The sequence below is a fragment of the Aedes aegypti genome, chromosome 3 (genome assembly GCF_002204515.2).
Source record: "Aedes aegypti strain LVP_AGWG chromosome 3, AaegL5.0 Primary Assembly, whole genome shotgun sequence".
NCBI classification, from domain to species: domain Eukaryota; kingdom Metazoa; phylum Arthropoda; class Insecta; order Diptera; family Culicidae; genus Aedes; species Aedes aegypti.
In genome coordinates this window covers 121664096-121691811 of record NC_035109.1, presented here as the reverse complement: position 1 = coordinate 121691811, position 27716 = coordinate 121664096, and the positions used below count along the sequence as shown (strand labels likewise).

General features: G+C 41.3%; 1 protein-coding gene across 1 annotated transcript; it reads left to right on the top strand.

The window, feature by feature from the left end:
* The first annotated feature begins 3775 nt into the window (after window positions 1–3775).
* LOC5575302 (structural maintenance of chromosomes protein 6) lies at window positions 3776–26048 on the top strand. Its single transcript, XM_021853855.1, has 9 exons — window positions 3776–4104; window positions 4469–4748; window positions 8739–9597; window positions 9660–9856; window positions 16104–16726; window positions 16785–17434; window positions 25163–25364; window positions 25440–25801; window positions 25863–26048. Exons 1-9 carry the CDS (start codon window positions 3991–3993, stop codon window positions 25885–25887), a joined length of 3312 nt encoding a protein of 1103 aa, XP_021709547.1. The 5' UTR covers window positions 3776–3990; the 3' UTR covers window positions 25888–26048.
* The last annotated feature ends 1668 nt before the right edge of the window (window positions 26049–27716 follow it).

The window sequence follows — 27716 nt, the reverse complement described above, 5'->3', positions numbered from 1 at the left end:
GCTTCCGAAAACCTTTCTGAAATTATTTTAGAAATGCCACTGAGATTTTTATGCCAATATTCTTGAAATTTTTCTGGGACTCTTCCAAAAATCCTGTAGGAAATCTTTCTAGCATTCTTTCGGGAAGCCTTTCGGGGATTCTTTCGAAAATCTTTCTGATGATACTTCAAATCCTTCTGCTGAGGATTCTTGCAGAAATTCTTCCCGAATCACTTCTAGGATCTGGGAGTATCCTGAATTTTTCAAGAAAATTCTGTCATTCTTTCGAGTATCTCTCTAGGATTCTTTCGGAAATTCTTCTGAAATACCCCCAGATTTCTTTCTGTTATCCTGCTGGAGGGCTTCAAAACATCTTTCGAAAATTCTTCCAGAAATATTACTGGATTTTTTCAAGAAATTCTGCTGGGATTCTTCCGTAAAACCTGCCGAGATTCATCCGGAAATACGACTGGAGTTCTGCTTGAATGATAAGCAATCAAGAATTCTACCGGAAGTTTTTGTGAGATTCAACCGTAAATCGTTCTGGTATTTTTTCCAGAAATTGCAATGAGATTCTTAGGGAAAAATATCCAGGATTATCAAAAATATCCTTCTGAAAATTCTTCTAGAAATAGACCATTTCCGTCAAAAAATTTTTTTTGCTCATGAGCTTCCTTTCAATTTACTAGACAAACTTCTCTAAGGAACCCATATGTTTTGAAGCTCCTAACTATTGAAAAACAATGAAAAACTGGCGGCACGACAGTTCGCCCGACGGTCCCCTACAATTTATTTCTCTCCGATTTTTATCAGACCCCTTTTTCCCCTATGATTTTATCTCCACGTTGTGGTGAATTTTGATCAGCTGTTCCCGCTGTTCCTCTACGGTCTCCACTCGAGCTTCTGGATTTACTCAGGTGGTGCAGATCATTGATGCGTGACACTAGTTCTCTCTTTTATTCTTTCGCTATTCTTATGCAGAGCAAATAGTGACGTCAGCCGGAAAATAAAAGAAACACGGTAAAAAATCAGCACGTTCGATTGAATAGATTGATCACTTGACTCAATTCAAAACACCAATCACAATGATTTGAAGAGTTCTAACTTTGGATTTGCTCTACTGTCTCTAGAACTAGACTCTGAAGTGAAAAGTCGTTGATTTTGAACATCGTGTCTATTATATGAAAGCAATCATTGACAGCTCGTTGTAGAAAGTGATTGAGATCAATTCAGCCCCTTTCAACAGATGCGAGTTGGTGTCAAGGTAAGACACTAGGCTTGCACTCCGAAGATTGGTAGTTCAAATCTGGGTCAGGCGGAAATGTTTATTTTAACTTTTTTTTTATTTCAAATCAAAACATGCAACGTTGAATTCAAGTGATGTTGCCTTGATTTTGCCAAGATTCAACAGTAGTGCAAATCCAAGTGCAGAACTATTGATAGCATGGTGCTTATTTTTTACCGTGAAGAAATAGTGGCACGAATCTATGATTTGCGCCACCTAAGTAAATTCATAACATTGGTCTCAACTTTGTTGAGCTTCTGATTTGAACGCACTACTTTTTCATTTTTTGGTAATGGCGGTGACTGCAATCCCCTCATCCGTCCCGGAAACGACCTTGGTGCTGGTACTGACCGTTCAAATATCTATTAACAGGTTACAACACCGGAACCTTTATGTTAATTGCGTGCGCAGACATATTTCCCCGTTTTATTCCCAAAGACCCCATGCAAGTGGAAACTGGAATCATCAGGACACGAAGAGAGCCGTCACGACGAAATTCTTCATGTCCTTCGTATGAAGTTGCTGCGGTGCTCCAGCTGAATAATGTCCGAAAAGAGTTCTACTCTCTCTTGGTTTTGCGGCCAGTGGAAAATTGGCGACTGATTTCACTGCATGGCAGCATATTAAATCCATTGATCTCAAACGGAAATCCGGAACATTACCGCTTTCAAGGTTGCAAGAGCTTCCGCCCGGCTTCCACGGATATCCGGGAATAACAATGATACGCTCTCGCACAGTGAAATCTCCGTTGCCAGTCTGCCGCCGACTACAAAACCACAAGAGAGCAGGATCCTTTTCGAAACCTATCGCGGATCATCCGGCGAACCCCAGCTGCTTCAGATAATGAGATGAATGGGTTATTTGTTGTGGTCGTTTCATTGTTGAAGAAGGCCATTAATTTTTTTTCCAGCTACAATGATGGCCATCTTTAGTGGAGCGAGTCAATTAGGCATTTCATGGACAAATTCTCTCTCTTTCGCTCTTTAACAAAACTTGAAAACAACGGTGCCAGTACCTGTCAACTTTGACGGGTACTGGCACCGTTGTTTTCAGATTTCCTGAAGGAGGGAAAGAGAGCGATTTTCTGATGACGTCACCGTGCAATGGGCAATATTTTGTTTTGGGCTGGATTTGACATTTTGTTGGGTCTACAAACATTCAATGCAGGGATGTTGTAAAGTTTAGGAAAAGTCTCCACTTTCTATACCCACAGGGTTGAAACAACTGTGCCGCATGACGAAATTCACCTCAAATTCCCAAATTTTCAAAAAATTGTAAGAAAATCAGGAGTGCATATAAAAAATATCTGAAAGCGTCAATAATCATTAAAAATAATTGCCTTTCGAAGAAAAATATAAAAAATGGGGGCAAGGTCTGACGGAAATGGTCTATTGAATTTTGGACGTAAACAAACATTTTCAGTGACATTTCACTCATTCTTCCCCAGCGACCTCTACGATGGTGGTGCATTATATTTGCCTATACGCTTTCAATCGCAAAACGCAACATACTGTTTGCCATCTATACTTTGGTAGCGCAACTAGTCAGATGATGCGAGATTTGATTTTTCACGCATCCATCACATGCCGCTGTGGGGAAAAATGTTTTAATTTCCTGATATAAGACGGTTCACAGTGAAACAGTTAGGCGGAAAAGGTAGGAATATCCATTCTCTATGTTCTACATACGTTTGTTTATTGTATTATTGCACTACTTTCATAAAAATTGAGATCCGGCTGGTAGAAGTACTAGTTTGAGGTTGGAAAACCAGGATATGTGAGGTTAGTTTCATTGGAACTTTCGCCTGAGCGATTTTTGCGCTTGAATAAAACACGCTTCGGGGCATTCTCCGCTGCCCACAAAAATACCATTGGGTAGATAAATGAATCCTCTACCATTGGATCTCATTCAATTTCATACATAAGTGAAGTAAGCGGAGAAAATAAATATTTTGTTCCGAATGTTTTGAAACCATGAATGAGTTTGACATTGCTCTCGTCAACCATCATCATGACGACAGCAGCACACCCCACCGGACGAATTGTCGTATTGGGAGCGAATAGGCTCATGGCTGGGCATGGCGTACCATTGGTACCTCGCGTACCTGCAGAAATAAAATAGACCCCTTTGTGTGGTCCTTAGCCTCTTGCCCAGCAACTCTTATCCCTATGGTTTATTCACAAATTTCCTAACGCCAAATATGACCATTTTTAACACCCACCCACCCCTGCGTAACGCATTTTGTATGATTTTTTTTTTTCTAATTTTGTATGAGCTGTAACATTTTCAAGACACACTCCCATCCCCTTCAGCGTTATGAAATTTGTGAATAGGAGCTTTGTTATTTCGCCTGGGTTGAAGCACAGACAAACAGACGTAACAGCTAGAACAATTATGAATGCTTGAAATAATGTTAACGCATTTGAGTGGATTGAACTCACTTTTGAATACTTTTGTTTCTCCGTGCAGCATGAGTTTATCGATCATACAAGCACAGTTCGCTCAATGCTATTTCGCGCGACGGCCGACGAATCCAAACAAAACAAACAAATTGACAGCAATCGGTCGGCGTCCGTTAGCAGTTTCGGCAGTTTTTTTTTCGCAATCCTGTTAAAACACGGTTTTTACGATTAAATACAGTTCGCTTCTGGTCGTGTCCACTGAAAATCAGTACAAAACACAGTTAAATTAGTTTAAACTCGTTAAAATACAATCAACATTCGATAATGAGTTCCCGAAAGCGTGGAGCATCGCCGGATACTTCTTCGTCCCGGAAACGGAGCCGCATCCGGAAGGTCAGCACTAGTAGCAGCAGCAGCGATAGCGAAAGCGAGGAGACGGTATGTACCAGGTTCTATTTTTTAGTTTGTTATTTAGTCAGCAGAGTTTAGTTTTAGACGAGATGAATATTTTTTTTTAAGACAAGTTTTTTATAGAGCTTTCATTTTCAAACAGCTATTAAATAATTATTTCAAATTAAAATTAGTACCAATTTAACTAAAATAAAATTTACTCAAAAATTTCACTTTATTTCAATTGTTGTTACTTTTGGAAACGTGATCGATATATCACGATATACATATCTCAAAATTCAACTTATCTATGTCTGATGTACTGTGAAAATTTCATTCAAACCGGTCCATAAATAACTAAAAATCTAGCCTATCAAAAATTGGTCATCAATTCAAATGAAACTATTTGCAGGGATCGAAATCGAGCCAACAGGTGCAAATTGTGGCCCCTCAGGCGGATAAGGTAGAGCGAGCTATCATCCACGACATCGAGAAATACGTACGGAGCGGCAAGATACTGAAAATGCAGCTGAAGAATTTCATGTGCCATCGGAATCTGGTGGTGGAGTTCAACAAGCGTGCCAATCTGCTGGTGGGAAACAACGGCAGCGGAAAAAGTGCGGTCTTGGCGGCTCTCACAATTGGCCTCGGCTGCAGTGCCAATCTCACCAATCGGAGCAGCAGCGTCAAACGTAAGTAGCAACCTCATTCACAAGTTCCCAAACGATTAAATTATTAAAACGACACTTGCTGGGTTGGTAGCATGCCTTTTGTTAGAGCCTTGGTCACTGTTTTAATGTATCTTAATGTCTCTAGCGGCCCCTAAGTCACTTTCTGGAGTTATAAAGTTTTTCAGGAACTTTTCAAATTTCTTGGAGGAAAAGCTTCAGGAATTCGTTCAAAAATATCTCCTGCAATACTTTTGGCATCCCTCCAGGAATTCTTCTAAAGATTTCTTACCAATTGTTCCCCAAAATATTCTCCCAGTAATTTCGACAAGGATTATTTTGACAATTCTACAGACTTTAGAGATATTTCCACTAATTTGTCCGCCGATTTCTCAAGTTGCTTTAGAGTCTAGAAGATTTTCAAAAGATTCCTCCGGTTTTTTTTTCCAAAAATAAATCCTCAAATCTCGCTTGATTTAAGATCTCGCCCTAAAAGTCATTGGGAACCAAGTGGGTAGCTTGTGGTTATCGAGCAAATGAATTAATATACACGTTATTTAACAATGCTACGATGAAGAGAAGATGCTGGATTTCAATACGGTCTTCGGCAAAGTTGTAGCTTATAAAAGTGTCTAACAGTATCAGTGTAGCTCTAACCGTCAAGAGCACATGGACGAACACTATGACCGATTGAATGAAAGCCAGCAATTTTTCCATAGTAATACCCATACAAACTTTGAAGGGCTTGTGCAGTCTCAGTTTTCGATTGAAACGATTTTTTGAACCACTCTAATGGCCACTATTCCAAGTCTCTTCTCAAATTGCAGGCCTCATAGGTTTTTTTTCCCTTTTCTACAAAGAATGCTAGTGCAAAATCTTGTATTCTCTAGAACAACCTTGCAAGATTCACTTGATTATTCCACAGGTTTTCTTGTTCTCTGATTCCTCAAAAAAAGCTTCAATGATAAGTACTGTAATCCGGGGGCAAATTGATCACTGGGGCGAATTTGATCCCTAGAGTTCTGAAGGTTTTGTTGGCACTACAGACATTCCATTCTATCTAGTTTATAGATGTCTAATGATCATTATAAACTATCCAATTTATATTAGTGGCAGTTTTGCATAGAAATATACCGGGATCGGTTCCGGTAGGGTGTCATGTGGACATTTTCAGACCATCATATAGATAATGAAACTGTGACAGTTCAAAAGACATGATTCTTCATTCAGATCTAAATAAGTAGACACCATGACATAAATCAAACATGGGCTTCGTGGTCTTGCGGTTAGCGACACCAGTCGTCTAGGCGTATTGTGCCACGGGGTGTGGGTTCGATTCCCGCTCCAGTCGGTGGAAGCTTTTTTGTCAAATGAGAAATTCATCACTGGGCTACTGGGTGTTTCGTGTTGTCCGTTGCCTAATGTTAGTGATTGCATTCAGTCTGTACAGCCTATGTGCTGAAGACGGTGTAAATTGAAATTGAAATTGAAAAAGAGAAAGTACAGTCAACATCAGTTTGAATAAAAAACGTAAATCGGATCACACGCGTTTTCTTCGATTCATTTGCAAATTTTCTGTAAAATCTAATTCTTCAACATTTCGGCTAACGACCGGTCTGGAATGTATCATGTCGAACCAAAGATCTTCCTTTATCAATTGCTGGCAAAATCCCTAGATCGCTGTTCACGATGGAGATTATCTTGGAGGTTTTTTGGTAAAATCTCCGGGTAAATTTTCGAAAGAATGCCTGGCGAAATCTCTGGAAGAGTTTCTGGAGATTTTTCGAATGGAATTTTTGAAGGCATCTCTGGAATTTTCCTGAAGGAACTCCTGGAGCCCTATTTGAACAAGTCTGAAAATTGCTATTGCTGTCAAAAGTTATAATTCGTCAGCGATAAAATTTCGTATGAGTAATTCATCATTTTTTTTAAATAATTTGGCCGTAACGGAAATGGTATTCAGCTATAATAATTTTGTTTGGGTGGCCCATACTTTTTTCAAAAATTGCCTTGCCATTTTAGGTATCTAGAAAATGAAGCATGACTTCCTTAAGAGTCGAGGATTTCTTTTATCGATCATTGCAAAAGTTCAACAGGAATAGTTGATCAGAGATCACTATCGCATTCTTTTTAGGAATACTTTCCGGATATGCTTGACATTTCTCTGGAAACACCGTAATCGATGGAACAACTCCCTGAGAGCTAAGAACTTAAGCAAGTCCGTAAACTAATTACAAAATAAACTCCTGCCGAAATCTTCGGAGTAATACTTGAAGGAAACTTTGGCAATTATCTGAATTAGTTTTTTATTATATTTAGAAACAACCCAAGTAACAATGAAAGCTGAACAACAAGAGTAATTTCTGAGCATTGGCTGATCAATGGTGTACAAGGCTGAACACCGTGACAGCTGAACAATAATTTGAAGAAAAGCTTATTAAACACTCCTATTAAAAACGGGGACGGACCTGGTGTAGTGGTTAGAACACACGCCTCTCACGGCGAGGACCTGGGATCGAATCCCATCCCATAGTCACTAAAAATTTCAGTGACGTCTTCCTTCGGAAGGTCCCGAGATGAACTAGCCCAGGGCTAAAAATCTCGTTAGTAAAGATAGAAAAAAAAAAACTCCTATTCAGCAGTACACTCAAAGCTGAATATCAAGCTGAACAAACTATTTTCCATCTACAGTTTTCACTTTTGTTCAGCCAGCATTAATGACATTGATTGAAGGTTATTTAGTGCTTTAATCAAATATGGATGTTCCACTATAGAAAAATTGTCCTGTCGTAGATTAATAAAAATATACTCACAAATGTTTGGGTCGTACACGAAATTGATGTTTATTTTAAAACTGTTTCATTGAACTCGTTGAACAACAAATCTCCACATCACGAAGCGGGAATGCTTTAAACGCATACAGACCTATCTTTTGTCGAAACAAAAACTCCCGAATTCGGCATCGATGAGCTTGGCTAACAACAAAATGAAATACTACACTCTATTACGAAGATTTCTTTGTCACATTTTTCATTAACTGAACGAAGCGGTAGAAATAGTTGACAACAATTAAACAGCAGATATTCAAAAAAAAAAATCACAACACACTTTTGACAGCTAACTTGAGTGTTTTCGCATGGCACTGATATCGCTTCTCCAGCCTTAATGCAACCTTTAACATAGCCCTTATTCAGACACGTCGACAAGTCATTCCTTTGCTCTGAATGATGTTCACACAGTCTCGTGTGGAGTAGTTGACAAGGTAAGTGGTTATAATCAGTGAATCCGAGCTCAATTCTCAATTGTTCATTATTAATAATCTTCGTCTATACACACGTTTCTCTATGTGTTTGAAATTGTTAGTGGCATTGATAGAACCCAAAACTATGCACCAACATTTTTCTTGGTTTATTGTTGAATAATGGATAAATAAGCGATTGTTAAGCTTTCGAAGGTTGCCATCTGTTCTAAAAATAGAATTATCGTTATTGAAATAAGCTTGAATAAGTGCATGCTAGACCTTTATTCAGCCTTCCATATAGCTTCAATTAAGCTAAAGGCTGAATAAAATCGCTAGAATTAGATGTTTAAAAGCTGAATAAAAGTGTGTGGAGGCTATGAACAGCTTTTGTTCAAACAAAGGCTGATTTGAATTAGTTATAAAAGCGTTTGAGCAGCTTCAAATAGTTACATGGGAAGTAATAATTGGCGTAATTAAAATCTCTTATAAATATCACAGTAGAAATGTCTGGCCTGGCCGCATTATTTAAATTGTAATGATGTTGTAAAATTGTATGAAAACTCTCATTTTCTGGTTTCTGTTTAGCTTCGTGGTCCTGTGCATTTTTATGGTTATTTTTTGGTCTCTTCTTGGTTCCTGTTTACTCTTTTTGGTTTATGTTGTCATGCATGAGATCTCTCTTTTTAAAACACGCAATCGTTACCAACCTTGAAGGCATACGTTTAAATGTTTTATAAACCTTTTGTCCAATGTAATACATCTCCTTTCGATAGAACTCATCAAGCATGGAGAAACGCAAGCTTCCATTGAGATCCACCTGGGGAACGATAGTTTCGACGCGTATGAGCGAGATGTGTACGGGGACAGAATCATTATTATTCGCACAATCAACGCCTCCGGAGCCACCAGCTACAAATTGAAGAGCGAGCAAGGGCGAGTGATATCACAGAGCCGAAGCGATCTGTTGAAGATGATTTTGTTCCTCAACATCCAGGTCGATAATCCCGTTTGCGTATTGAATCAAGATTTGGCAAGATCGTTCTTGAAGGATTCCGACGAAAAGAAGCAGTACAATTTGTTCCTCAAAGCCACACAAATCGATTCCATTACGGCCAAACTGAACGGTTGCACTCCCCAGTTGGAGAACGCCAAGCATAATTTGGATTGCAACGAGAAAAGTTTGAAATACATTGAGCGGGAGATCGAGGAGATGCAACAAAAGTACGAAAATTTGCAATCGGTTGAGAAGTGGAAAGATCAAGTGAAACTTGCCCGCCTGAAGTTGGGATGGAGAGTGGTGATTGATCAATTCACCGAATGTTCCCAAGTGGAGGACAAGCTCCGTGAGAAGGTGAACACGATGAAGGAGCACATGAATGCCATCCAGAATAGGGAGGCGCTCGAAGCAGAAATCGACCGCGTAATACAGCGCTTTCGAAACGATATCGACGCGAAGAAGACGGGCTTTGCAGAGGTAAAGGACAAGTACATGCAGGCTAGGAGAGTGGGCCAGAGTTTACAGGAACAGTTGTCGGACAAGAGTCGTCAGATGAAGAAGGTCAAGGATCGGTTGGCACGACAAGCTGAGGACATCAAGAATCTGGAAGCGGACTTAAAACAGCGTAGCGAGTCGTAAGCAGACCGACACTTTATTGATGTTGATGAAATTCTGAATGTTTTTTTACCCTTTCCAGGGGATCCAATCGCATGGCCGATGAAAAGCGTCGTAACGAGCAGCAGTTGTCTGAACTGAGCGAGAAAAAGCGCGATTTGCAGGCAATGGTGGAGAACGCTAAAAGAGATGTGGATATTTTGCACAACACGCTGAACCAAATCAGGGAAACTAAGGACGAGGCCAACAGTAAACGGGTTTCCAAGCAGCATGAGCGAAGTAAGTACATATTTGAGTATACTTTGAAATTTCTAATTAGACGTATATACTTATGATTGAAATTATTTAATGTGTGTTGAAAATGTCTTATACGTTTTTTTATCTTCGTCGTGGTTTTATTTTGTCAGCTAAATCTTCTGAAATTTGCTGCCAAAAATACTACAAGACACCCTAGATCAATTAATGGGAAAGGGTATACTCGACTGACTTTCCTACGTGTATTTTCCTATTTTTTTTTTTTTTTTTTTTTTTTTTTTTTTTTGCAATTTTTCTCTTGACATGACTTAAAGTTAATAAAGAACTCCCTGGGCTTGGGATTATATTTTCCAGGGAGCGATGAATTTTGATGATTGATCGCTGTTGTTAGTAGTTTTGATTAGATGTTGGGTAAATTTCAAAGCAATGGCAACCTTTTTATTACAAAATTTAGATTTCATCTTCTGACCTTAAGATTCTGGTTAAACTACTGTACTATGCAGTTGGGCTGCACTAGGCTATCACTCATCAAAATTACTTTCACTTCGGGAAAATATAATTTCAAACTGGCGAGAAGATTACAAACTGAGGGTGGGTTAGGAGCACAGTCAGACTCTTGAATGTGCAATGTGGGGTAGTAATTGGGAATGCCATTGACGGTTTGTAATCTTCTACGAGGTTTTCGAAAACCAACAGGGCGCGTGCACCGGGTTGCGGATAGGAGCAAAGGGAGATCAATAGCATCTACCTAAAATAATAGAGCAAAAAGCCGTTCCATGATTAGGTAATGTTAAGCGATCTTCTATGGTGTTCTAGTACTATAAAATTCTTCACTCACTGGGAATTCTGGCCTTGATAATATCAATAGTGATAAAAACATAAAATAATACCTAATACTTAATAAGTACAATGTAGCTTCAATGTAGTAATAAATGAAATAAAATTAATTTTCTATACTTGACAAGGTTTTGAAGACATACAATGAGTGAAAGAACTACCTATTCGAAAAGCCACATCAGCTAAGTCTATACATATACAAATGTTGGTCATAGGGTCATGGCGAGCATTCGGTATGTATGTCTATGACTGATTCTTATCTAATAGGGGCACTAGAAGACCACGCGGACAATTTCGAAACAAATTATTTTTATACATCGGTCTTATGTTCCGAAAGGCTCAGCTACGCTGCAAAATAATTTTATAAGCTATTCATTACTGCTGTTTAATTGTTTATAATTCTAACAAAACTACATAATTAACTCATTACTAATCACTGTTCCTATATTCTCTTTTTCTCTCCTTCTTATCTGTTGCATGATTATGAGCATCACTGATATAATGCATGAGCATGCACAATAAGAATAATTTCAGGATTGAAAGCAGTACATGGATACCTGGATAGAATAGCTTCGAAAAGGGCGCTCAAAATATAATATTTCTGGTCAGGGAAGTATTTTATCAAGGGTATGTAAAATTTTTCCATTATTAACACCTAGATCACACAAATAAATGAACTAATATCAAATATTTTTAAAATATTTTTATATAAATCAGCATCGTCAATCAGTGTAAAAACAGATAAAGTTTGTAAAGTTATCACCATCGATTAAATTGCGCTCTGTATAGTAATGTTCAATCAGTATCAAAATCTCCTAAAGCGTCGCATTGTGCCATCAGCAGCCCTTAGCATCACTCTCATATTGTTATTATTTTGTTGTTTATAAAATTTCTAGAAAGCGATCAGCATATTCTTTCTTACTTGTACAATGGCCGATCTATTTGGAATTTTAATAAGTCAAATCAAACTTCAAAACTCAAATTAAATTGCTTTCAGCACATTTACATTTTGCAGCATTAATCGCATTACTGTGCCAAGTCTTCTCCATTCCCTATACCCTACCCCAACCCTTCTTATCCTTTCCGATGGTGTTCAAGTGGTCCGCATAGACTATTACGGCCATTACCTATCCCTTACCCCGGCTTTGGACTGACTTGCGCTCTCATTGCCCCACCAAACGCTGCAAAATGAAAATGAAAATGAAATGACTTAAAGTTAATAAAGAACTAACATAACATGTCACTGTTTTGCAAATTATAACTAAGGTACCGCGGAGCAAGTGGGTAAATGGGGTAAGTGAAAACAATTGATATATTTTACTGAATATGTGAATAAACGTTTCAAACTCATGCGTAAACCTTTGAGGCCACTGAGAACATTACGATAGGTAAGAGATTTCTGAAATTTCTTATTTGAATATTTTCAGTGGAAAAAAGTTGTGGAAAATAATTTTCTGTACCACTTCTTAGTTGTTCCCTCTGACAGTTTTAAACTCCAATAAAAAAGTTTTAGAATTAATTCGACATAGACCTAAAAATAACTAAATTGAAACACCGCCAGTTTTCTAATCACGTTGGGCAAGTGAAAAGTTTCTCATTAGAGATTGAATTTGTGTTTTCTCTTTAGGTAGCTATAAGTATTCAAGGTTCGCAATTATCATAGAACAACATAACGTGCTGATAATTCAAGAAACACTATACTGCCCATAAATGCATACCAGTCACACTAGCAAAACAGCGCACCCAAGAAAAACGCGATAGAAGTCGTGAACACCTGCATGCTTTCTTTACTCCAATTATATTGAAGATACGATGGTTTCGCACCCAAATTTGAACTCAAATAGTGCAATGAACTATTGATTACAGTATTACATACATTTTGTTTATTAATTTTCTCAAATATTTAGTTAATATACGGAAAAATGTACGCGTGACTGATATGCGTTTATTTGCTCTTGAATGTACGAGAATAAACGCATAACAGTATCAGTGCTTACTATGATGCACCGGTCTTTACATGTGTATTATTGTTGTTTTGACAGTTTAGTGTCCACATTCAAAGTCGCGAAAATGTCTGCTCTCGATTATTTGAAAAGTTATGGTACTTCTGATAGTTCCGAGGATGAGTGCAGGAATTTAGCCGATGGCGTCCCGTTGGACAATGACGCGGGCTCTGAAGACAAGTTCGCTGGCATATTTCAGTTTCCACCGAAGACGTAGCATTGGGTAAGCTATTTAAAATCCTTGGAGGACACTATATGTGTGAAGGGGAGTAATGAAATGGACTCAGACGGATGTAAAACAGCCGTTGATGAATTTGCCAAAAACGCAAGAGAACAACAAAATGAAAGCGATACACAACGCCAAGAAGTGTCGATTATCGCACCAAGTAAACCTAGTCACTTGTGGGTGCATAATGAACTACGGGCTTAAAATACCGAAGAAAACCCGTATTCGTCTTAACACGTTGCTCTAGGCATTGGATTCACGAGAGCAAACCAGCTATATACGCCAGTGCGTGGAACGAGTAGATGTTCAAAGGCGGCGTCGGTACAAGTACGAGGAAGACGATCCAAGGAAATCCAATAGCTTTGTATTTCATCTGGCTGAATCAAACGATTCTTCCGTTCAAGTGTGTCGTAGATTTTTTCTGACCACTCTGGGTTAGGGCAACAATTGTGGATAGGGTAAATTGGTATAATGCGCCCCAACCGGGTAATACGCCCCACTTTATTTTCAAGGGATTGAGGCTTCTTTAAGGTGAAGATGAATCGAAGCCAAAGTTCAAATTTTCAAGAGCACGGATCTGGAGAACCGAACATCCATCAAAGCTGAAAACCTAATCGATTGGTCACTAGCTGGTGGTGACCAATCGATTAGGTTTTCAGCTCAAATGGATGTTTGGTTCTCCAGATCCGTGCTCTTGAAAATTTGAACTTTGGCTTCGATTCATCTTCACCTTAACACGTAAATATGATTACATATCTTAAATATCCGCGAAAAAATGATGTTGCGCATATAAGATCTTTGGGAAGTATAAACAACCAATTGGAAAACCAAAAATATCGAAAATCAGCTTTTTGGCGCAAAATTTTGGGTCCGATAGGCAAGTCTCGTTGTAATTGAAGCCCATCCTTTACTATTGTACTTATTACAAAAACTTTTACCGGAAGACGACTGCTAATAGACCCTTTAAAGCTTAGCAAGTGGTGGAATTCTTCATGGAAACATTTCTACAACGCTGCGGAACTTTTTCTACGGGAGGGGCATATTGCCCGGTTTGTTTTGAAACGTTAAAATTTGGACCGTTTACAGAAAACGTCTTGTACTCTTATTATAAGCTACCTGGCCAGAGAAAGTTGCATGCATGACCAACTAAGAAAATAACACTTTGACACCAACAACTATAAGAGTAATGCATTTGCCAGTGCAATAGAGCAGTTTTTCCTTAGGGGGGGGGGCGTATTATACCTGTTTACCCTAAGTGTATTTTCCTTTACTTGACTTACTTATCAACACAATTTGTCGCAAGTCCTTATCACACAAGTCGCGAGACTGACATGCGTTTATTAGTAACGTGGGACAGTCCAAGTTCGATATTGTTTTACATTTCTAGAACAAACGTATTAGTTTCTTATAATACAATGAAAGTACATGCAATTTAATGACGTTTCTCGTAATTAACTAAAAAATGACAAAAAGTCACGTGAGACTGTTATGCATTTATGGGCAGTATATTCAAAGCGATAAATGCTATTATCATGGTCAAATCATGGAACTTCTCTAAAATAAGGTTGCCAAATATTACGATATCAATATGTTTACTTCGGACAGCCGATTAAAAGGAAGACGTTGATTAAAAAGATCCAATATAAGAGAACGCACGGAAATCTCGTGGAATGTCTATGTCTATGTAAAGCTAGTACAAAACATAAAAAATGGGGTATAGGTGTATCCACATCTAAAAGTTTCTAAATACTTTATTGAAGAGTTTCATATCCGATTTTCTTAAAAACAAATAACGAGCGGTGGTAATTCTACAGAGCAGAAATGCCATTGCTGTCCCATGATGTAAGAATCAACATTGGAAATGTTGCAGTTATAATGTTGTCGAATCATTTCAACAAACATAACTGAACAGAAGAAAATTCAAGTAACAAGAAAAAAGTTTTCTTTGTTTATATGTTACTTATGTTATTGTTCATTGGGACGCCTTAACAAATGTTAAAGGTAGTAGAAATCGTGAATGTAACTGTTGGTTTTTGGATTTATTGTTCAAAACGATAAACTTTTCACTTGCCCCGCCTGTGGGGCAAGTGAAAAGTAAAGAAACATTTTTCAAAAACTTTCTCTGTACTTTTTTCTTCAATTTTACATAAAAATCAATTTCAGTATACTGCTTACATTTGGTGGGAGTCAAGCTAAAAATTATACACGACCAGTGGCGACTCGTAACCTCACTTTCTACCTGTTCTACGACTCTAAAAATGGCTATTTCGGCAAATTTAGATTATAAATCTAAAAGTTAATTATTGAAATCGTCCTTTCCAACAAATCTTTACTCATTACATGCAAATTTGTTGCTGAAATTCAAGAATTTCTGATCGTGGAACAGGTAGATTTGAGGTTAGGGAATCGTCACTGTACACGACCTCATTTGTATTAGTTCAAGGTCTCTAGAATTTGAAGAATCCCATCTATGCGAAATCCATTACCCACTTGCCCCACGGTACCTTACATAAATGAAATTTGGCATAAAACGTATTTGATGTAACAGTAATTTGGCATACTTTCCATTAACAGTATTGGGGTGTTTACATAGGTAGAGTAAAATGTGCAACTCACTTGAATGCAACTGAATTGAACATGTGAACGCTTCCATTCAACCTACATGAACAACTCAGTTGAACTGAAAGAAAGTTGAACGTGATCAACTTTCTAGTTCAATGTGTTCAAGCGAGCGTTAAATCGGTGATTATAAAACGAAGCCAAACTTTGAATTTTCAAGTGCACAAGACTGGAGAATCTGACAACAGTTCGCGTTGAAAACCAATCAAATTGCTTGCTTGCTGGTGGTGACAAATGGGATAAATTTTCATCGCGGAGCGCTGTTTGGTTTTCAAATCTTGTGCTTTTGAAAATTTGAGGTTTGACTTCGTTCTATAATCACCTTAACACATCGATAAATTGGAATGCTTTTGATTCAGATGCCTTCAACTGAATTGCACAGCTCATTTGACTCAGCATATTTGCCAACAAAATGGAATCGCTTCACCGAGCATTGCAATATCCGTTTTCATTATTGCACCTTCTAAAAAAGCTTAGAACCTCCCGTTAGCGTAAGTTTTTGTTATTCATTCCTACATTCTTGTGGGTGATGAAATTTTAAGAACTGCTTATTCAAAAATGATTGGTTTCAACCATTTATTTTTAGCGCGCACTGAAATGCAGCTCCAGCAATTCGAAAGCTCTTCCCGGGACAATCTCTCAGTATTCGGTCAAAATATGCCCGCTTTCGTAGCCAAGATCAAACAAATGCATCAGCAAGGTCGCTTTACCGAGCTTCCTCGTGGTCCTCTAGGACAGTACATCAAGGTAAAGGACAAGAAGTGGACTGCCATGATCGAAACCGTCATTTCCCCCGGAATACTGACAGCGTTCTATGTGAATTCGGACGCCGATCGGAATACACTGAACCAGCTGATCCAACGAGAATTCCCGGAAATGCGGGGCCGTTCGATTATAACCAGCCGATTCCACAAGGAAGTGTACGATGTCCGCAGTGGACGCGTTGAAACGGTCCAGAATGCTCACATGCTGATGAATTTGATCAATGTGAGCGATCCGGTGGTGATGAACTGCCTGATCGATCAGATTAAAATTGAAACCATCCTTGTCGTTGACGACCAGAACTTGGCAATGGATCTCACAAGCCACACGGAAAATGTTCCGAAGAACTTGCAGAAAGTGGTTGTGATGGAACCATTTTCCGAATTCTTCCCGATGCCAAATTACAGAAGCTACGGTCTGCAAAAGAAATCGGCACGTTACTTGCAGGTAAATCTATTGACTGTTCATTAGAATTATGTTATAATTCATTTATCTTCATTTTAAGGTCAACATGACAGAGTTGAAGAAGCAAACCGAACGTCGAATGCAACAACTGGATCAGGAATTGAACGAAATCAAACATCAAATTGAAGAAGAAACGCGGAAGTTGGGTGAAAGAGAGCGAGCCTTGCAGGACAAGCAAAGGCAGATGGCCAAGCAGCAGCAAGAATTGAATTCGTTGGAACTGAAAATCAACGAGCTAAAAGCGATTGAATACCCAGCGGAATCCGAAGACATGACCCTCCAGAACGAGCTGGAAGAACTAAAAGCTTCGCAAATCAAGCTGAACGAAGAACTGGAACAGGAAAAATCCAAGCTGCAATCATCGGTGAACGAAATAACCGATCAAGAGCGGATCATACAGGAGAAGAAGGATCACATGACAAAGATTGAAAGTGAGATACAGGAAATTCAGGACAAGATCGACGCAGAAATGCAAAAGCGACACGATATGCAGGCGAATGCCAAAACTAAACAGCAACAATTGAACCGACTACAGGAGGAAGTGCAAACCATGCAAGCGGAACGCAATGAACGGAAACAGGCGCTGGCAGCAGCGACAAGTGCTGCGCAGGAACTCGGAGAACGAGTTGAGGTGAAGGAAACGCAGGAGCAACTCAAGAAAGCCATTTCGTCCACGGAGAAGCGCATAAAGTAAGTTCAGATATCATGGCTGATAGCAGACTTGGAAACTATTTAAATGGTAGTCTCTAAATTTTTATAGAACGGTCTCTATTTAAACCCCTCTACCGGCAGCTTCATTTTATACCGCAAAAAACAAAATTCGAATCGCGATAACTTATTTTGTTTCTCGATATTTTTGCACCATTTTATCACAAGATCTTATAAAACTCTTCTAGTTTTAGAATCTGTGTTGATATTGATCATTGGCCATCTAGATCCGAAGATATTCCAAAACTCCTTGGGGGACCGACGCGTAGCCATAACCCACGTTAATTTCTCAGGCTACAGAATTTTTATCGTATTCGGATATCCACATTAATGAGAGTATTTTGTGAAAAAATGAAGCAAATTGGTGCAGCCGGTTCTGAATAATAATAATTTCTTGGACTCCTTTAGTGTTCCTTCCAATTGTTACTTTACCTACCTTACCGTGATGGCTACAGCGTAGCATCACGCCATTGCCGGGCGTATTGTAGAGCTCCATCTTCGGCGGTCTTGGGCGAAACTTCTCCAGTTGCCCTGAACGTTTAGGGTCGCCAGGTCCTCTTCCACTGCGTACAGCCAGCGTATTCGTGGTCTTCCCCGATGCCGCCGACCTCTATCTGGTTCACTGCTGAATATTATTTTCGCAATTATTTCTTCCGACATTCGCACTAACTGACCAGCCCACTGAAGTCTGCCGTTTGTTACACGCTTGAAAATATTCGCATCTTTGTACACTTGATACAACTCGTGATTCATGTGTCTGCGCCACACACCATGTTTGAGTTTCCCATCGAGTATTGTCCGCAGCACTTTACGCTCGAAAACACCGAGAGCTTTCCGGTCTGACTCTTTAAATGTCCACGCTTAGTGCCACCGGAAGAATCAATGTTTTATACAGGGCGAATCCTGTTTCCGTTTGCAAGCTGCGGGACCTAAGCTGGTTACGTAGTCCGTAAAATGCCCTATTCGCAGCCGCAATATGTCTTTTCACTTCGCGGGAAACGTCGTTGTCACATGTCACAAGTGTTCCAAAGTAAACAAATTCTTCAACAACTTCAAACACATCCCCATCAAACACTACTTCATCACCTACACCACCATGCCTGACTCTATCTCTACCTGCAACCATGTACTTCGTTTTGGTAGAATTAATAGTCAGGCCTATCCTCGCTGTCTTCCTCTTCAGAGGCACGAAGGCCTCTTCCACTGACCTGCGATCAATTCCAATTAGGTCTATATCGTCCGCAAAGCCAAGGAGCATGTGCGACCTTGTGATAATAGTGTCATTTCTCTGCACGCCAGATCTCCTAATAGCACCTTCCAGTGCAATGTTGAACAGTAAATTCGAAAGTGCGTCTCCCTGCTTCAATCCGTCTAACGTCACGAACGAGGTTGACACCTCGTCTGCGATCCGAACACTTGATTTCGAACCATCCAGCGTAGCACGTATCAGCCTTAGTTTCGCCGGAAAACCATTTTCAGACATTATCTGCCAAAGCTCATTTCTTTTCACTGAGTCGTACGCCGCCTTGAAATCAATAATTTGTCTAGGATCATTCGCAAGCTAAACATCTGGTCCGTTGTCAAACGGCCCTCACGAAAACCAGCTTGGTATTCGCCGACGAAGGACTCCTCGAGCGGTCGCAGTCTGTTAAACAGGATGCGCGACAGAATTTTGTACGCCGAATTCAGCAGGGTAATTCCTCTGTAATTGGCACACTCCAGTCTGTGCCCTTTCTTGTAGATAGGGCGGATGAGGCCATCCAATCAGCCGGCGGGCAATTCGTCTTCCTCCCATACCTTCAGAAGTACTCGGTGGATCGACTGGTAAAGCTTCCCAGCAGCCTTACAATTCTTTAGGTCTGTTTGAGAAAAATCTTGTACTCGACGCACCGCAGGATAGCAGGGTTTAATGTGAGAGCTTTTCGTGTGTAGACTGCTTGCGCGCCTAGACTGAAAGCTTGCTAGCGTGTGTGAAGAGGTGAAAGGTACAGTCGATTCAAGAGAAAATGCAGCTGGATGGAAGACATGAATGAACAAGCAACAGTCCACTAACAGGCTTCGTGAAGTTATGTTCTCACGGAGAAATCAAAGTGAATAAAGTAAAAGTTATATTGAAAATTAACCCACGCGTTCACAGTTCAACTTAATTCCAATCCGGTGAAAACCCCATTTCCCCTGAGCTACCGTCGGAACATTTTGGTCCATCCGAACCGGATGTTGTGAGTGGTTTTCCCGGATGTTGTGTCCGGAAGTTGTTGCTGTTTCGTGTGTGGAAGAAGAGCACCAAGTGCACAAGTGCGGTCCGTGACCGAATGATTATGTCCGTGGCATAGTGCGTGTTCGGAAAAATTTACTGCATCGTGTGCAGAAGCGTGACCCGTGGCCAAATCGGAATTCACGTCGATCCGTGATCGATGATTGGTTGAGATTGTGTCCGTGGCATGATCCGACGTACCGTGTGCGTAGTACCAATGGCAGTAGGCTGTTTGAATTTCCGGAAGTTAATTGCACCGTGTGCAGTGGAATAGCCCGTGGCTATTAGCGAACAATGTATGAAGTGGCCCGTGGCCAAAGACAATCAGTGAGCGTGTACGTGGCGTGATGTTGTCCGGCGAGTGCTTCGTGCAGCCCGTGGCTGAGTTTAGGAATTGATTGTGCCCGTGGCACAGGAGTAAGTGAACATTCGTACGCACCGGGTGCGTATTTCGGCTGAGGTCAAAGACGAAACATTTTGAAAGCGTTTATCGTGCTCGTGACACGAGTGGTGATTTGTGGGAATGTGTCCGTGACGCATTGCGAACTCGATTGAACTAGAGTGAACAAGTTCAAACATGAGCGAAAGTGAAACACCACGTGGTGTGTTAAAAGGTGTATCGCAAAGAAACATATTGGAAGAGCTAACGGAATCGAGTAGTGACAACGTGCTGCCAGTTCCGTCGGTGGCAGATCAAAAGATTGCGAAGCAAGTACTCGAGCAGAAGAAGATGATGGAGTCCAAGTTGGAAATGTTGACAGATCGGCGAGATCTGATAACGGAGAAGCTGATACGAATGAAGGAGTCTTTGCGAGGGGAAGGTGTGAGCATACATTTGCTCAACCTTCACTTTGAAACACTGCGACGATGTGCGGATGAATTCGACAGGATTCATAGCGAAATCTCGGCATTACTGCCGAAAGAACAGCGCACCGTAGTACGTCAGGAGTACGCGGTATTCGAGGATATCCACAACGAACTTTACGTAGACTTGCAGACAAGAATTGCACGAACGCAAGAAGCATGTCGCGTAAATTCAGGTACGTCAAGTAGTTTAAGCATTCCAGGTTTCCAGCAACCGATAGTAGTGCAAGCAGCTGCCCCGCAACTACACGCTCCGTTCCCAAAATTCGATGGGACACCGGAGAATTGGTACAGCTTTAAGAGCCTCTTCAAGAGCATTATGGCGAAGTACCCAAACGAGACTTCAGCGATGAAGATTTTGCACTTGCGCAATTCTCTCGAAGGCGATGCAAAGTGCAAGATCGACCAAGACGTCGTGAATAACAACGATTACGAGAGGGCCTGGAAGATTCTCGAGGACGCGTACGAGGATAAGCGGCTGATAATGGATACGCATATTGACGCTATTCTGGATTGCGCCGTCATCAGCAGTGACAACCGTGGGAAATCGATTTCACAATTGGTTGAAACTTGTTCGAAGCATGTTGATGCTTTGGATGGTCACAGCTATCCCGTCGAAGGTTTAGGGGAGTTGATTCTGCTTAACGTCCTCTACAAGAAGCTTGACAAGGAGACGCAAGAGCAATGGGAAATGAAGATACCCAGAGGAGAGGTACCAGAATACGAAACGTTTATGGAGTTCCTTCGTGAACGAGGACGCGTTCTGCAGCGTACGAACCGCTCACAGCAGCAGGTACAGCAGTCAACGGTCCAAGCGAAACAGCGTGTTGCTGGTATCAAAGCGCCAACACAAGCATTGAAATCGTTCATGCAAACGGGTAGCGAAGCGTGTCCATGCTGTCCGGAAGAGCACGCCATCTACAGATGTATGAAATTTCAGGACATGAATTTCTCGGAGCGCAAGTCCATTGCCGCAAGGATGAGCTTGTGTTACAACTGTTTGAAATTGAATCATCGAGTCAATGACTGCCAATCCAATCAACGGTGCAAGGTGCAAGGTTGCGGTCGTAAGCATCATAGCCTTTTGCATCCCGAGGCTGAGATTTGGCAGAATAGTGTAGAGAGGTCTCCGACGCCAGAAGTTGATAAAGATTACGAGTCAAATCAACAGGAGCCAGATGGTCGGCGTGCGACAATGATGTGCGCGTTGATTGATACAACGAAGCGGCAAGTGCTGCTATCAACGGCAGAGGTCTTGGTAGTCGGACATGGAGGGTCCACCATCAAGTGCCGTGCCTTGTTGGATTCAGGATCCGACAGCCATATTATCACAGAGAGACTGGCCAACAGACTGAAGCTTAAGATGAAACGCGTCGACTTTCCGATTAGCGGTCTCAACGACATCCAGACCAGAGTGAAGTATCTGGTATCGACGAAAATTCGCTCCCGAATCAATACGTATGCGACGAGTGATTTGAATTTCTTGGTCGTACCAAGAATCTCAGCAAGGCTTCCACAGGTGGAAATCAGAGCCGGTTCTTGTAGGGTACCGACAGGTTTGCAGTTAGCAGATCCATCGTTCCATGTACCAGGAGAAGTGGATATGATTATTGGCAACGAGATATTCTTCGACTTGGTGAAGGCTGGACGCCTGAAAATAGAGAACACTGCGATTACGTTGGCTGAAACAGAGTTTGGATGGATTGCTGGAGGATCAGCGCAGTTGAAAAAGGATGCATCACGTGCAGTACAGTGCCAACTAAATTATCGCACACAAGTTGGCAAGATCATGGAAAAGTTTTCCGAAATCGAGAACGATCCTCTCGGTATTAAATCAGCAGCGTTCGATTCAGCTGTCAAAAAGCGTGCGAGAAATGGACGAAGACGTGGTGTACAACAACTCTCATTCAACGGCAAAAAGTATCAGCTTGGTGATTCTTTCGTTATGACGAGGAACCGTTGCGAACCATCAATCTCTTCATCATCTGGAAAACGAATATGGTGTAACGAATTCAAGGCTAATCCGTATGATGCAGCAAAATCGAAAACGCTGTTAGTTGAAGATGGAGTGACGCGAAGGGATTTACAAGAGCAACAATTAGTGAACGAAATGGTTCGAGAGAAGCGAGATGTGTTGGTAGAAGATAGTCCGTTTCCAGCATCGGCAGGTACTGTAACGAAGATGAGTGAGCGACTTCAGCCTGGACGATCGATGAAGAGTGAAGTAGTTACTGTTTTGTTGAGCCAAAGGTCTCAACGGGGGGTGTATGTTTGAGAAAAATCTTGTACTCGACGCACCGCAGGATAGCAGGGTTTAATGTGAGAGCTTTTCGTGTGTAGACTGCTTGCGCGCCTAGACTGAAAGCTTGCTAGCGTGTGTGAAGAGGTGAAAGGTACAGTCGATTCAAGAGAAAATGCAGCTGGATGGAAGACATGAATGAACAAGCAACAGTCCACTAACAGGCTTCGTGAAGTTATGTTCTCACGGAGAAATCAAAGTGAATAAAGTAAAAGTTATATTGAAAATTAACCCACGCGTTCACAGTTCAACTTAATTCCAATCCGGTGAAAACCCCATTTCCCCTGAGCTACCGTCGGAACAAGGTCGTTGATAGCCTTTTTAACCTCTCCTATGGTCGGTGGGTCCACAGCTTGATCGTCATCATCTATGTTCATCCTGTTCCTCGCTACATTTCCATTTTCACCGTTCAACAATTGCTGAAAGTGCTCCTTCCACCTGGCAGCCACCGCCGTTTTATCGGTCAGCAAATTCCCTTCTCGATCATTGCACATGGCTGGCACTGGTACGGTATTGTGCCGCGCACCATTGACCGTTGCATAGAATCTCCGTATATCATTCCGGTTCATGCTTTCTTGAGCTTCAGCTACCACACTTTCTTCGTGCTGCTTTTTTTTTGCGGTGGATTCGCTTTTCTTCGGCTCTCACTGCCCTGTACCGCTGTCTGTTCTGTCGGGTACCGGCCACAAGCATACGGTTCTGGCGATATTCTTCATGTCTGTCATTCTCTGGCACTCTTCATCGAACCAGTCGTTTCGTCTTCGTCGTTGACCAATACCAATCACTTCCAGCGCCGTTGTTGTCACGGCTTCATGGATAGGGTTCCACAGGCTATCTCCAGCAACGTTGATTCTTCTCAACTGCTCGTCTAGCTGCTGGTGGTACTGTGCAGCTACCCCATCAGTCGACAAGCGTTGTATATTGAAGCACACCGTGCTGTTTATTTTGAAACTCGTGACGCTGGATAACCGCGCCCGAATTTCAGCTACAACGAGATAATGATCCGAGTCGATATTAGGGCCTCGGAAGGTCCTGACATCCATGACATCTGAGAAATGTCGCCCATCAACCAGCGCGTGGTCTATTTGGAAGCAGGCATCGCCACTCGGGTGTCGCCAGGTGTGTTTGCGGATATTCTTTCGTGCGAAGTAGGTACTGCTGATTGCCATCCCTCTAGCAGCAGCGAAGGTTACTAGCCGCAGGCCATTATCATTGGTAACAGAATGAAGGCTTTCCGTTCCAATGACGGGTCGGAAGAAATCTTCTTTCCCGATCTGCGCATTTGCGTCGCCGATGACTATCTTGACGTCTTGTTTTGTGCACTCTCCGAAGGCCTTATCCAGGCTCTCATAGAACTCATCCTTCATGTCATCGGGCTTATCGTTCGTTGGCACATATATGCTGATCAGGCTGTAGTTGAAGAACTTGCCCTTCATTCTCAACACACAGATTCGGTCGCGTACCGGTTTCCACCGAATAATTCGCTTCATCTGCTTCCCAATCACTATGAAGCCAACTCCACGTTCTGCTCTGTCGCCACCGCTGTAATAGATGTGGTATTTGAATGAAGTGTTGGCGATGGGGTCCACCGCTCGGAATTCACGTTCTCCGGTTGTTACTTTATGAGATCTTATAAGAACTTCTACCAGAGTTCTTTTCTTAACAAGGGTACTCCAGAGTTCTTGAAGAAAGTCGTTTATGGATTAAATTGTTTAAGATGTCATACCACTATTAGTTTCATAACACTGTAGCAACTATTCTAGTAGTTCTTGCGATCATTCATAAACAAATTTCATCGGGAATTTCGTCTGATTTTTTTAACGAATTCCTTCAGAAAATCTAGAAGTACATTATCCACAGATTCAATTGTTATCTATTAGCAATTCAATTAGACAATTCTCTAAGACTTCATGAACTTTTAAATTTCCTTTATGAAAAGATCCTCGACCAGCGGGATTCGAACCCACGACCCTCAGCATGGTCATGCTGAATAGCTGCGCGTTTACCGCTACGGCTATCTGGGCGTGGTGCATGTATCTACTCTTTTATTTATTTGTCGCAGTTACTAAAAATGACTTGAACTGTTCGACATTAAAAATGTCGACGCACTGATATACAACTTTTTGACTACTACATGAATCGCATCACTCGCATCACTTGGTCCTGATCATGTAGCTTTTGAACGCTCCCACTAAAAAAATCCTTCCTGTGAAAACCATTTTTCCACCAGCTCTGAATTAATGATTTAGCTTCAAGACAGTTATAGTAAATACTATCATTTGTCTTTGTTTAGGAACATCAACTCGGCAAACGATGACATTGTCGATGTGAAGGCCATCCTGGAGAACAAGATACTGAAACGGGACACTTCGCTAAGGTATACGGATTCCTTGAAGAAAATTATCAAGCTTCTGACGAATTCCCGGTCGGCGCGCTATGCGTATCTTCACAAGCTCAAATCGCACATGTCTTTAAGGGTGAAGCACAAATTCAACGTAAGTATTTTCCCAGTTTTTCGATCCAAATCAGTTTTGATTGCAATTTAAAAAAAAAAAATCGATTATTCGCAGATGGTGATGCAGTTGCGAGGCTTCGTCGGGGAAATTGTGATGGACACGAAGAATGGCACGCTTTCACTCTCGGTCGTTCCCCGCGACAAGAACATCTCCAATGCGGTTTGCAACACCAAGTCGCTCTCGGGAGGAGAACGGTCCTATTCGACGGTGGCGTTCCTGATTGCCCTCTGGTCCTGTGTCGATACGCCGTTCTACTTCCTGGACGAGTACGATGTGTTTACCGATCAGGTCAATCGGCACATGATGACCATGTTGCTACTGAACGAAACCAAGAAGCGACCCGACCGCCAGTTCTGCTTCCTGACACCGCAGGATATGAGCAACATTCAAGCGAGCGATGACCTGACGATTCATCGGTGAGTAGCTAATGATTGTGACTGATCCGTTGAAAAATAACCATTTCTTTTCGTTTTCTAGGATGGCCGATCCGGAGCGGTGCTAGGAGGGGCGGTTGCCAGTGACTGAAAAGGTTTTAAGCCGGTGTTTTTTTTTTACTTAGATTAGTTTCGAACTATTCTATTCATTCCCATTAATTTTTGTCGCAGTTGCACTGTTCTTTCTTTTGAATTCGTTACCAAATATGAAAACCTTCGTTAACATCAATTCTGCATTTACAAAACTTATTTATCCGATTATTCCCTATTTTTCTAGGTCTTGCTTGGTCTGTCAGACTAATATACTTACATAACTTCCAAATACACCTTCAGAAATTCGTCCTGAAAATAACAGAGTTTTATTCTACGTATTTTCGGTGACTCCAGAAACTCCTCCACCAATTCTCCCTGTGTCGTTCCTTCTGTGAATTCACAAGGGATGCTCAAAGGAGTTTGAAAAAAATCTTCAGGAAATACTCTGTATTTTCTCAGGAACTATCCCAGGATTTCATCCAGAGATTTTTTCCATTATTTGTTTTAACAAATAGCGATTCCTTCAGATGTTATTCTAGAAGACGTTCTAAAGTTTTCTACAGTGGTTCTTCCTAGTTAATCCATAAAGGTTTATTATAGATTTTTTGAAGAATTTAGCTAAGGAAATTTCCAGGAAGTCCCAAGAATTTTCTCTAGGAGCTCCTACTTCGTTTTCCAGTTAATCTTTCTAACCTTTTTCATATACATTCCTTTTTCAAGAATTCACTTGATCAGGAGTAATTTCTGAAAGTATCCTTATAGTAAAGATAGGTGACTTTGTTGAAAACCACGAAGACGTATGCTATACGCAGTGAACCCTAAACGTTCGAAACACCTGGAGAAGTAAAGACTGGAAAAAATGAGATCACCAAAAATTCATTTTAAATCGGGTACTTCTCAAATTTTCAGGGATTAAATAACTATATATTAGCTATGTTTATTGAATTTCCTATCCCTAGCTGAATGCTCGTACATTTCTCTTAACACTGCTCATGAGATCTTAGGCGGGGCTTTGCCCATCTTTCTTACACAATTTCTCCAAGTTTTGCTTCAAAACTTCATCAACTTTGAATGTTTTCCGCTTTTATTCAACTTCTTCATTATCGCCCAAAACTTTTCGATCGTATGAAGTTCTGGTGTATTTGGCGGGTTCGCCTGCTTCGGAACCACATTAACGCCCTTCGCTTCGTACCAATCCATTACAGGCTTGGCGTAATGGCACGAAGCGAGATCCGGTCAGAACAGCGTGGGACCACGGTGAGAGCGGAGGAACGACAGCAAGTGCTTCTGCAAGCATTCCTCTCGATAAATCTGCCTGTTTATGGTGCCGGTTGTAACGAACGGCTTGCTGTACCGTCCGCACTCGCAGATCGCCTGCCACAACAGGTACTTCTTCGCGGATTTGTCCTTCTTTCTCTTCCGGAACCTCCATGCGAGACGTACCGACAAAAAACTCGAGGCCGGGGATTTGTTTGGTGTCCGCCTCGATGTATGTCTCGTCGTCCATGACGAGACAGCCACTCACGATACAGCTTCCGCGCACGAAATTTGGCAACCGTGTTTTGCTTGTCAGTCTAGTTTGGCGCCTTCTTGACCTTTAAAATACGTAGCCTAGCCCGCTTCGTTGTCTGCTGGACGAACCACTTCGCCGAATTTACCTTTTTGGCCACGTCTCGGGTGGAAAGGTTCAGGTTATTCTTAACGTACTGCCTTATGCACCGCGCCTTCTCTGAGTTTTCGGTTTCAGGCCGCTTCCAGCGCGCTGCTCGATTGTCTTCGTCTCCTGGAACATCTTCACAATGCGGGACACTGTGGAATGGTGGATTCCAAACCTTTTGCCGATCTATCTGTGCGACTGACCAGA

Coding starts and splice junctions, on each gene's coding strand:
- LOC5575302 (XM_021853855.1), top strand. CDS start 3,991: ATGAGTTCCCGAAAGCGTGGAGCATCGCCGGATACTTCTTCGTCCCGG. Junction 9,857..16,103: donor TTCCAAGCAGCATGAGCGAA/GTAAGTACATAT, acceptor ATTTATTTTTAG/CGCGCACTGAAATGCAGCTC. Junction 17,435..25,162: donor TCCACGGAGAAGCGCATAAA/GTAAGTTCAGAT, acceptor GTCTTTGTTTAG/GAACATCAACTCGGCAAACG.